The sequence below is a fragment of the Coptis chinensis genome, chromosome 3, assembly GCF_015680905.1.
Source record: "Coptis chinensis isolate HL-2020 chromosome 3, ASM1568090v1, whole genome shotgun sequence".
Taxonomy (NCBI): Eukaryota; Viridiplantae; Streptophyta; class Magnoliopsida; order Ranunculales; family Ranunculaceae; genus Coptis; species Coptis chinensis.
Window position 1 is genome coordinate 121,408,055 of NC_141458.1, and position 12,026 is coordinate 121,420,080.

Sequence of the window (12,026 nt, forward strand, 5' to 3'; positions counted from 1 at the left end):
GCTTTTGACTCGAGACTAGGCCATCACCTATTATTTTTTAATATAATTTATTCACTTTTTCACCCTTACAAGATAACTACCATAATAAGATTGAATAAGATAACTACCAGAACAAGAAGGGTGGATTTTGGGTTTGAATAAAATTTAGATTTATATGGATTTTGGGTTTGAATTAAATTTAGATTTATAAGGAGTAAAGCTAGTATGCACATGAGAGAGTGGTGTATTGAATCTAGGCCACTCATAACAGCAAAAGGTACTGGTGTATTGCTCCACAAAGGTAGTCCAAGGGCCTAGAAACCTACGCATGAGTAAATAACTTAAATATCAAAGACCATGAATACTGAGTAGTTGAGAATGCTCCCAGTGAAACACGTCGGCACCTCTTTTTTCTCTATGATAAACACCTCAGCTTTTATAATGATTTGGCAGAAAAAAAATGAAATACACGCTTGTTTTTACTCTTTTCGATGGTTCACCCACGATAAGTTAAAGAAAAAAAAAACCAAAAAGGAAAGAAAAACCCTTCACGCCTCTTTCCCTCTCTCTCTCACCGAACAAAAACGATGGCTAAGAGAAGAGAAAGCTCTCACCACTTTCTCTATCGTTACAAAACTCTCACAAATTGGTTTCAATGTTGGTAAGTTTTTTTCTCCCTCTTCAAAACCCATTAATTTTCATATCTATAAGTCAAAGAAATAAACCAAAGTTTTGATTTTTATTATGCTTATTCTGTTGGATGTTAATATCGATGTTTGTTGTTCGATCCCGAATTGAAGTTTCATTCTTCAGATGCCCAAAACATTTTCCACTTGAGGATTGCTGGTGTCCATTTAGCAGCAAGTATGATTGTAATTTTTGGGGTTAATTATCTTTTAAAATTGAATCTCAATTGGAGCAAGTAGACTTAGGAGACAAAACTCAAGCAATCATATGGAAATTCTCACTTAGGTTCAGTTATTCAAAATCCAACTCTAAATGAGTTATTTTGACAGACTTTGATGTATCTTTCTCCAAGCCCAAATTAAAGTCAAAGTTTTCATTGCAGCAATGAGTTCCAAACCTCCAAGAGTTCTCTTAAACTACAAGAACAGCTACAGACTTGATCGTCTTCTCCACCACATAGAATAAGATATAAAAAAACCAACACCAAATCATCCAACATGATGCCCTATTATAGAGATCATCACTTCATTCTATATTGCAAAATTTGTTTTGAGTGGATCTTCTTGATGCAAAACAAAGATCTCAATTTGCACAAATGTAATATTTCTTATTCCTTATTTTGCAATAGGATGTTTTACTCATCTTTTTTCTCTCTCTGTTGTAATAGAAACATTTAAGGATGTCTTAGCATTTGTAGGACCAAATGAAAGTGACTGTAATCTTCCATTGCCATTTAAGGATGTCTTAGCATTTGTAGGACCAAATGAAAGTGACTGTAATCTTCCATTGCCAACTATACGGTTCACAGAATTGTAGCATGTAATTTCCTTATTTCTTGACCACGCAAGCAATACAAATGTCACTGAAACACATGCTTTTGGAGTGTGTGAACAAAAATGAGGATGATGTTCATTACCTAATCTCCACTTATCACTATGGCTTATGCAGTGATCTTTGGTGTGTTGGAGCAATTGGGTACGATCCTCCAAACAGAGGTGAATCTATTGGAGGGTGTACGTAAAGAAAGCGAAAAACTCGATAATAAACTATATCTTTGATGCTGACAATGTATTGGACGAATGGAAAACCGAAATTCTTTGCTCACAAATCCAACAACTTGATGACGATGATGCTCCTGTCAGTGACAAGGTTTGGTCCTACTCGAAATACCAGGTAGTGATCTTTTGGCCTTAACATTGGTATGAAATCTTTGAGTTTGTTTACCCTATTATTTTTTTTTTCCCCATTTTACTGTTGCATTTTTTTTTGTTGTCACTGTATGTCATGTATTAATTTAGCTTTTCAAGTTTAATTCTTAATTTTGTACATCATTTGAAAGAAACCCTGCATTACAAGAGACACCAGTTGTGTCTCCCATCACTTAACCCTCAGCTCCTTTGTAATCCATATTTATTCCATCTTGATTTTGTAGGCGTTTCAAAATTATATTTTAAATATTGTTGCTACGATGGTTGCTGATTTCAACTTTCATTATGTTGACTGTCTGGTTGACTAAAGGCTACTTTGATTTTTAACATATAAATTAAGAGATTTTCTTATGATGGATTCCTGTATTTGGTATGAGGCGCCTAAAAAATCTAAAATATTCGAGCCTATTAGTATTTTGTATCGGAGATTTTTAAATTAAGATTTTAGAATAGTGCAAGGAAATCTCTTTCAAGAAACATTTGTATACACTATACACCAACTCGAAGAGGTAAATTGGTGCTTTAACAAACTTTTGTTTTTCCTTGGAGGTCGGAGGGCAAGTAATATTTTAAAAATGTTTTTCTTAACATCTTCTAGGTCTTGCCTCTGTCTCTATGAGAAGGTGTCGCTGCATTACTGTTTCTGATAAATTTTAATTGATCCTAATATGCTTTTATCAAGTGCAATGACCATATATATAGAAGAATCGAATGCTAAACACAACCGGTGATACTAATGGCGGCCTATCGCATACTGCCTTTTTTAACCATTGCATTCTCCTTTTTCAATCTCTGTGAATCAGGTTTCAAAATTTTATTTGTTTTCACTCAACCCCTCTCTTCGCAATTGGGTAGTTTGAATTTAGTCTCATGAAGATTATTTATTTAATATTTTTTTTAGGAATTGGATATCTTTATTTTTGTTTCAGTTGAGTAATGAGTGTTTTTTTTTTGGGTGAGTATAAAGAGGTTGGGTGTAGTTAGAAGGATCTAAAGCATATTGCACGTGCAACAATGATCCTAAGAAAGCCTGAGGAACTTAATGTTTGTACACTAGACTTGATGAGGACGGGGCAAAAGATCAAATCACGAGGACCAAACTTTAGCCAGGTACATTTCCTTTTTTCCCATTCTATTCATATATTCATGTGATGTGGTGTATGTGATGTGGTGTTCGCTTAGGCTACTTCGTTCTCATGCAGTCAAAATAGAGTAGATTTAATGTTCATTCATAGTTATCTCAAGTTGCATTTATATTTTATACAATTATACATTTCTACGGACTTGCTTATATGTTTTAGTTAACATATCATTGTTTACTATATCTTTACCTATTCTTCCTAACTACTATAATCAGAGAATGTGTTAAAATGCTTAATTTAGCATCTTTATATTTTCTAATATTAGTGCTTCCGATAATGCAGGAATGAAGTTTTCATTTTCTAGATTATAATTTATTTTCGTTCTTTAGCTTTTGGCTAACCTACAATAAGATCAACATGTTGACTACATTTTTCAAGATGAATTAACCATCATTTGTGCTATGGAAATGTCATGGTAGTTAACTTTATATGTATTAACCCATTTAGTTTCCTAATATATATATTCCATAATAAATGAATTAATGTAATTATTTTTTTCATTTGTTAGATCTCAATTTTAGTTGTCTTGCTTATGAATGTTTTTGTTCTTCACTGCTTGGTGGGGGTCAATGATATGCCTTAAAGAAAATTTCAAATGTAGTTTGGTCGAATGGTGCAGATTGAGCATAAACTTGCAACAGGCAATGCGATGAAAATTAATTACTTGATTGGTAAGCACTTTTCTTTATGTTCTCTTTTCATTTCTTTCTCTCTCTTCGTCTTGGGATTCCTCCGAATAGCTTCTTTCATTTGAAACAATATTGGTTTCTTTCTCTCACAAAAATAGATCTCATATATTTTACTTTAATGTAATCTCTGCAATCTCGAGATGATTTTAACTATGGTTTCCCATGTAGAATTATTTAGAGCACCTCAAGTTGGTTTGTGACAAGACAAACAAGGTATGTGAAAACCCTAACTCAATTCTAACACTTTTCTATTCAAATCACTGATTTACACTTGAAAACATGATGCACCACTCTTTTTCTCTCTTTGATTTGAAAATTGAACCATTAAATTCGAAAAAATGGTGTTTTTGCTTTCACACTGAGTAAGTGTAGAATAAAAGAGAAAATGGGTTGGAAGCAGTTCATTTATTACAATTGTAGAATTCTCAGAGGTAATAATATAAAAAACCCCACATTTGCATCTTTTTATTTGAGTAAATATATATCTTTGTGTATTAATTAAATAAGTGATTTATTTTTTAACATACCAACAGAGATATTAGTCTATGCAATTTTCTCTACTACTGATCATGCATGATTGTTAAGTTAAGTCATTACAAGTGTAGCATAGTTGATGTTTCAGTATTAGTTAAAACTATATCAATTTTTAGCTCAATGCTCTTTTTGTTTGTTAGGTATGAATTTGAGTTATATTTCTTCAGGTGATATATGAAGACATGACTTGATGGTTATAAATGACAAATCTTGGCCCTAAATGGCTCTTTCTATTTGTTAGGTATGAGTTTGAGTTATATTTCTTCCGGTGATATATAAAGACATGACTTGATGGTTATAAATTACAAATCTTGGCCCTAAATGTTTTATGCTCTGAGACAATTCTCTTAAATGTGGGAAATAATACTAATTGTGGACTATCTCATAATTAAGCAGGGTTATCACGGTGTTGAATGGATGAGTGCTATGTCTTTAATTTGAAGAAGCAATATCTATTTCTCCATTGTAGCTTCAAGACAGAAAAAAAACTCCATGGCTCGGTGAAGGATTGTAGTAGAACTATGAGATTTAAAGTAGAGTGATGGCTGCAAGGCCAACTAATATTAGTGGTCTTGGCAAACTAAGAGAGATTTCGGGAGGGGTCGATCTCAAGGGAGATCTCATGCGACACAGATACGTTTTATTTTTAATTATCGGAGTCGTCTAATCTTTAGGTTCTTGACATCTAGAATCCTCCTGACCATGCAATTTGGCTAAGGAGGTTTTCGGTCGTGGTTAGTTGATTTTTGAATTGGTCCAAGCTATTATAATATATCATCAGACACATATATTCGCTTTTCCATACTGATTTCTTTGAATGCCATCAGGATCAACATCTTGAAGTATTTGTTTGTTTTTCTTATGAAAAATCATTTGGATTAATTTTGTAAGCTTGAGTGCTCTTCATTTTGTTTATTGTTGATATGTAATTCATGGGTTTCTGTTTGAAATATTGTGTTTTATGTTTATATTAGGTGCTCCTTTCTATTTTAATTAATAATTGTGTTTTATGTGTATATCTCATGTTACTATCAATTTGGTTCTTATATCATTATGGTGTTTTCTTCTTTTTAAAGTTATTTAGCCTCTCTATCCATTTTTCGCTATTATTCAAGTTTTGAGCCAGGGACAAAAGATTAAGACACCAATTTTTGGAACAAAATTCTTAAATCTTGCATAATATGCATCAAAAGCTGGGAAAAATGAATTTGAAGTTAGCGTGCCTCTGACTTGCGAGTGGTGATGCTGAACCTCATCCTTCTAGATGCGTATGTGACTCCTCCTGATATATTTATTGTGTTTCTTGAGTTTTCTGTTATGACATTGTGCTTTATTTTTTGGCAGTTATTTTTCAGGTTATAGCACAATGTCGAGAAATGACAATAACCTATTTTTCATGTGAAGCCTTACAAGTGGCAACCCTCAACAGTTGAGAAGTCGAGAAGTGACAATGAAGAGTTGGTTTAGTAGTTCTTAAACGTGTCAGACTTTTTGAAAAAACTCCCAAGTTCAAAGACATGAAAGATCTAGATAGCTTCACCATTAGAGTGAACGGTTTGACCATAGATTCCGAGTTCTCTAAGAACGATCGAGAAAAGTACTATGAGCTCTGTTGCAATCAAGACACTTTCCTTCACGACAATATCAAGTTAGCTGTAGGAGCAATTTCTGAAACTATAGATTTTGTTGCTGCTATAAAAGCCAACAAGCTTAGTACCCCTCAAAAGGACTTTGCAGCGTGGGAGAAGACTTAGGGAGTGCTTGATGTCAACTATCTGAGACCAGAAAGAATAGATCTAGCAAAGGGCAAGGGAGTAGTAGTGAAAAATGAGTTTCAATGAGCAGAAGGAAGTTCTTATATCCTCAGCTTCATATTGGTTATCACAGATCAAGCTCTCTGAGTTAGTTGCAAAACACTTTGTTTCACTCGGATTCTTCAAGCTTGCATTGGAGTTAGGATGCGAGGTGAGTCATTTGGAGTTATTTTGCTCATTGCATGATTGAAATGGTTATGGGATTAAGGCAGACCCCCACTTGATAGAAGATATGAGAATGGGATAATTACTCACAAGCCTCCGCCAGTACAGTATAGGTCTGGTAGATATGGTGATAGGAATCGTAGTATGCAATGGCCGCCCACCAATGCAACCAAGAAACCAGTCGTATGATCACTAGGGTTCTGCCCAAGGAGATAGAAAGAACGATGCGCCACAACATAACTATGGTTCGAGGGAAAACTTTGGTCCAGATACAGGTCCAGCCGGACCAAGAGTAGAAGGAACTGTGGGGTACAACAAAACTGTCTACCACAACAAAATTTTGCTCCAAGTCTAGCCGCACCAAGAGATGGAAGGAACTATGTGGCACAACAGAATTATCCACAGCAGCAAAACTTCAGTTCAACTCCAGCTAGACTAGGAGATGGAAGGGGCACTGGGGTACAACCGAACTCCGTACCACAAAGCTACATACCACAACAGAACTATGGTCCAGTTCCAATCTGATAACAAACTGGAGGAAGAGAGACTCATCAACCAATGCCTTCATATCAGAGGGACTTCCCACAGGCGGGAAGAGGATATAATATGCCTCCAGAGAATAGGGATCTCAGAGGCGATAGTAGGAACTTTGGTCCTGCTGTTGGATACTACAGGCAAGGAGCTGCCTCTAGCTATAGTCAGAGTCATCCAAGGCCAGGCAAAAGACAAAGATTCTCGTAGATGGAGCAGAGGGATGGCATGCAAGGAGGAGAGCAATGAAATTTCAATCCTCCTATGGGACAAATGAAGAATGACCAAGTATGATTTTAGCATCTCATTTTAAGTCTTTCATACCCGATAAATAACTTCATATCTGAAAAAGTCAAAAGACAACTTCGACCAACACATCCATTCTCCAAATAGTCATGTGGTTTATGTCGATACCGACCATTGTGCATATTGTCTTTCATTTGTGTTCCTCTGGGTCCTTATTCCTTTAGTTAAGTCTTCTAAACCTATTGTTGCATAATTTAATTAATCCACTCTAGGTCCCCAACAGAAGTCTTTAATTCATACACTTCATATAATTGCTCACACCTTGCAAGATTCAACTGGTTTCTCTTAACATTGTCATTGTGTTACATGTTGCTATATTATGCACTTCGAACTTTATAAGCGTTTGAAATTAATATATGAATTCTTTTGTGTTATGTTCATCTTGTTTTCCAGCTCATTCATATACAACAATAGCAAGGATGTAGGTACGCAATATATGAATTGCCAACATCAATTGCATAAGTTTGCTTTCTTATGTACACGGATATGCATAAACGTTAACACTTTCTAATGTACTTTATCATGCTGCATGAATCTCAATAGCAAGTTATTATCTGGAAGAGTCCCAGCTATGCTTGGAGGAAGACTTCTTCATACAGCTAGCTTCAAGTATGCTACATTGACTCTTTAAAAGCCTATAATTAACTCTGAATTTAATGATTTGCATATAAGAATACTTATTGTGGGCATATATACCTTTACTACTAATGCAGGTCTTTGTGGTATACCTAGACTACCTACATGTGGTCCACATCTTTCCACTGCTGCTAAGAGAGGCATCGCATTCAGAGTGTTTTTTGCACTTTTGCTAATTGTTATTGGTTTTGTATGTTAGTGGAAGTTGAGGCAGAATATTCTAAGTTCACGAAGGATAGCAAGTAAGAGCATGCATAATTCAAAGGCTAATTGAGATGTACAAGTACGGGACCATGCATTTTTTGGTTTTTTTTTTTCCGTTCACACGAACTCATAGATTGCCTGCTTTTCTCTTTGCAGCAAGAGATGCTCCATATGCCAAAGCTAAGACACATTTTGTTTGTCATGTCAAGAACACACTCAACTTGTTACTAAGAATGGAGCTACCTTCCTATCTTGATTGGAAAGCTTCATTCCAAGTACATCAATTCAGTTTTTGTATCCAATGCCAACTTAGATCATAAAACGTGGAGTTGATACAAAATGTTAAAATGTTTGTCGTGAAGTCAGTTATGACTCAAGTTATGTACCGGTATTCCTATTTTTTGCATCAGTTGAATTGGTTTTGTTTGGTTTAATTTTCAATCTATATGTGTCAGATAAAAACACTGCTATATATATATATATATATATATAGTTTTGGACTTATTTGACTCTTCAATGAGCTATTTGTATCAAATACATAAGTTAATGCAATTCTCCATTTCAATGCTTTGATTGTGAATAATTTTGATGTGTATACCTTAACATTGAGTTTAGGAAGATAGTATAAATGCAAGAACTATCTACAAATGGAACTTTTCAATTATCTTTAATGTAATCATTCATACAAATCTCTTCTTGCTCTGACAATTGTGACATTTTGTGACTATCTACAACTGAATACTTCAACAAAGAACTTGCCAGACAGAAGGAACTTCAATGGCTCTAACTTTACTTACTCTGTATATGTAAATGATAGTAGCCTTTTCTTAGGCGTTCTTTTGTGGCTTCTGTCTCTGCACTCTATCTCAATAGCTTTGTACACGAACTTTTATTTTTAGCTTTACTGTTTAGTCTATAATGAACACAGACAAACCTGCACAGCTATACATCAACTATTCACTAAGATCGCAAAGGAGTGAATAGCACTCACCCCACTGACCCACTCTATATTTGACTCTCACGACTTATATATCTGTATTTTGTTGCATTGAATTAAAATCTTAAAATGCATTTTCAAATGTTATTTTTCATTACTTGAAACTAATTATACGCACTGATGTCGAAAATCATGTGAAATGATCATTTCAGTGGTCATGGTTTATACTAGCATTTGTAAACCCTTTGTTGTCTCCATTAAAACCTTAATCGCTCTCACTCTCCGATAATCAATTTATCAGCTAATCTATTGAAAAGCTAAGAATTCATTTATATTTGCTTAAGAGGAGGAAGGTCAGTCAATACTCTGCCAATAGTAGGTAATGCAACTAATGGCAAGTAACGGTAGGTAATACTGTATTGTAGTTGTTAATAGTTTGATAAAAGTAAAAACAATTCATCGTGAACTATCAATGTAGCAAGTCCGGCCGTAGGAGGACTAATTGGCTAGTATTAGGGTAGGGATCGGGTCGGATATGGCTATATCTGAATCCGAATCCGAATAGCTTCATAATATCCGAACCCGAATCTAAACCCGATTATATCCGAAATTTAATATCCAAACCCGACCGAATCCGACTAACCCGATCGGATAACACTAAAAATTTAAAAAAAACCCAAAAAATATATCCGAACCCGAATCCGACAGACCCGACTCTGAATAAATAAACGGATATAAAAATTGACCCGAACCCAAACTATTTGGGTTCAAGTCAGAATTCGGGTCAAACTCGACCCGATTCCCTGCCATAGCTAGTATGTTTTAAAATGTTGAGTTTCAAAATAATTTAAATACATTTAAAATTTATGATTTTTTAAAGAGATTATGAGAGAGAAAATCTCGTTGTTTCACATATTGTAGAAGTAATTGCAAATAATTAAATAGAATATTTTTGTCTATTACTTCCAAAAATGGTTAAACATGTGTCAAATTCTGGTTTTGGTCAAACTTGAATGTAAAAACTAAAAATATTATGTATCTGTCTTAGGAGTCCAAAAAATTCTTAACAGACTCCCTTAAACTAACTAGCAAACGACGCATTACGCTCATCGCGATGGCGCAGTTTTTTGGGTGTTGGTAATGCTGTAATTGTTCACAAAAATGAGGGCAATGTTTCAATTTCGAAAAGAGGAGTCCACGTGTCAGCTTTTTGGACAGTGGCAATATTGTAAATATTTGCAAAACTGAGGATAATGTGCTAAATCAAGGGAGAAACGTCTAAATTTTACCGGTCAAATACCGGTCTTACCCTTCCATAACATATCTTATTTACATATTTACCTTTTAATAATAATTGTAATAACCAAATATGTTCAGGGGTATAAGAGAAAAATATCACTGTTCACGAGACAGTTTTCTTTAAAGTAGTTAGATTTTATGTATGATAAACATTTATACTCCAACTTTATTAACGACTATACCATATGTACACAATCACGTTTCTCATATGCTCATATCTTTTAGCAATAGTTATCCAACAAAAAAAATATACACTAGTAATGAGTTACAAACGGAGTGTGTAGAAACAAAATTAGAAGAAAAATAATACATAAATAGTTGGCTGAGGGTGACGATCAAATGAAATCCTTCATGTACTTTATCATAGTTAAATTTCTTGTGGCATCGAAACTATCTGCACAGTGAAAACCAATTTCTCCAAAATGACCAGTTATCTGAACACCGAGCTTCACCAACATCTTCACAAAATGAATATCTCGGTCCATCAGCGGATCACCCTGAAATGCGCGTATCAAAGTCCTCGGCAATAGTCCAATATTTTTATGATACGACCCCTTGATGAATGGATTGCAATATTCATGGTCTTGGTCAGATCCAACAGGTAGTGCTAACTCCCAAAGTAAATCCATTGAAGACCTTGGTATCATAACATCATTGGGCTTTCGTCGCTCTAATCTAGTCTTTTCCAGCCCTCCAAAAAAAGGTTGGTTTATTATAAGCCCAGCCATTTTTACTGGCCCGAGGTCCATTTGTATTTAGCGGCAAATCTTAATGCAGTACATTTTGATTTTCTGTTAAATGGTGGCCCCAGAGCTGCAACCCATGAGGTAGAATCTAGAGAAATCTGCGAAATTCCTCAACCATACCAAGGCCCAAAATATCGATATCGATGAATATATCGGTGTACCCAAAAACCGATATATATCGGATATATCGGATATTTCGGATATATCCATTTTTTTTATAACCAGTCCAAACTATTTAAAATATCGAAAATATCGGATATATCGGAAATATAATATCGGAAATATCGGATATATATCGGAAATATATTGGAAATATCGGATTTATATTTTAAAATGGTCAAAAAGTCAACCGATATATATCGATTATATCGGAAATATCGATTATATCGACGATATAAAGTTTCATATCGGAAATTCCGATATATATCGGAAAAAAAAGAGTTCTATATTCGGTGGATATATGTCGGAAATATCGATGTCGGTGTACCAAAATACCGATATATATCGGCGATATATCGGATATATCGGCGATATTTTGGTCCATGAACCATACATCACCCTGTGGATCCAATGCTTGTTTCTTGATCCAAAATACTGCTTCCTTTGCATCATCATAAGCAGCAGGAAGACGATTTTCAGGAGCAGCACGAAATTCAACACTTATTACTATGGATGGAACTTCGCTCGAGTATCGACCACATGTCTCGTTGAAAAACATAGTGCTTGCATGGTACAATACGAATCCTCCGGCATGGAAATAAAGTATGATAGGTAGCTTGTCTATATCCATTTCAATTGGATGTATTTCCTTAGGTCGAAATATCCTCATCCAGGTTTCGTTATCGGCATTGAGAGTAACATCTTTCGACACATATGGTTGGCCTGGAACCAATTCGTCCTCACCGGTCGCGGGTGCACTTAGATACTCTTCACGAGTAAGTGAACCATCAGGGTTGAGAGTGATTTTCAATTGTTCAAAGGGATCGACGATGCATTCTGGATCCTTTGTATCTCTGCCTTTTCCCGCCATACTAATTAATTATATCAGATTAAATTTGGCAAACACGAAGCAATTCTAATGGTGGTGTTCCTTTAGACCTTACATATTTATACCTGAAAGGAGTAGAATGAGCAAGAATCATATTCTCC

The 12,026-nt window shown here is 35.0% G+C and overlaps 1 protein-coding gene, 1 long non-coding RNA gene and 1 pseudogene across 18 annotated transcripts; 1 reads left to right on the plus strand and 2 right to left on the minus strand.

Moving 5' to 3' along the window:
- Positions 1–440: 440 nt before the first annotated feature.
- On the plus strand, positions 441–8,412 carry LOC147513851 (uncharacterized). Of its 17 annotated transcripts, none has more exons than XR_015215705.1 (11): positions 448–640; positions 1,615–1,839; positions 2,842–2,984; positions 3,636–3,687; positions 3,874–4,136; positions 4,407–5,507; positions 5,584–7,037; positions 7,449–7,480; positions 7,599–7,664; positions 7,891–7,974; positions 8,052–8,412. It is a non-coding gene; the product is annotated as an uncharacterized LOC147513851 (long non-coding RNA). The 17 variants fall into 17 exon arrangements; XR_015215691.1 differs by having other exon boundaries at positions 449–640; positions 7,769–7,974; XR_015215700.1 differs by having other exon boundaries at positions 450–640; positions 3,874–3,918; positions 4,407–4,480; ... (1 more) ...; positions 7,449–7,664; positions 7,769–7,974.
- A 2,054-nt stretch (positions 8,413–10,466) lies between these two features.
- On the minus strand, positions 10,467–10,859 carry LOC147513852 (3-O-acetylpapaveroxine carboxylesterase CXE2 pseudogene; annotated as a pseudogene).
- A 2-nt stretch (positions 10,860–10,861) lies between these two features.
- Positions 10,862–11,907, minus strand: LOC147513853 (putative carboxylesterase 8). Its single transcript, XM_086598969.1, has 2 exons — positions 11,431–11,907; positions 10,862–10,975 (listed from the first exon to the last, which is right to left on the minus strand). Exons 1-2 carry the CDS (start codon positions 11,905–11,907, stop codon positions 10,862–10,864), a joined length of 591 nt encoding a protein of 196 aa, XP_086455095.1.
- Positions 11,908–12,026: the final 119 nt, after the last annotated feature.

Excerpts from the sequence above, each read along its gene's own strand:
- LOC147513853 (XM_086598969.1), bottom strand. The coding sequence starts at position 11,907 with ATGGCGGGAAAAGGCAGAGATACAAAGGATCCAGAATGCATCGTCGAT. Across the intron at positions 10,976-11,430 it reads CATTGGATCCACAGGGTGAT|ATTTCTCTAGATTCTACCTC; the intron begins GTATGGTTCATG and ends GGAATTTCGCAG.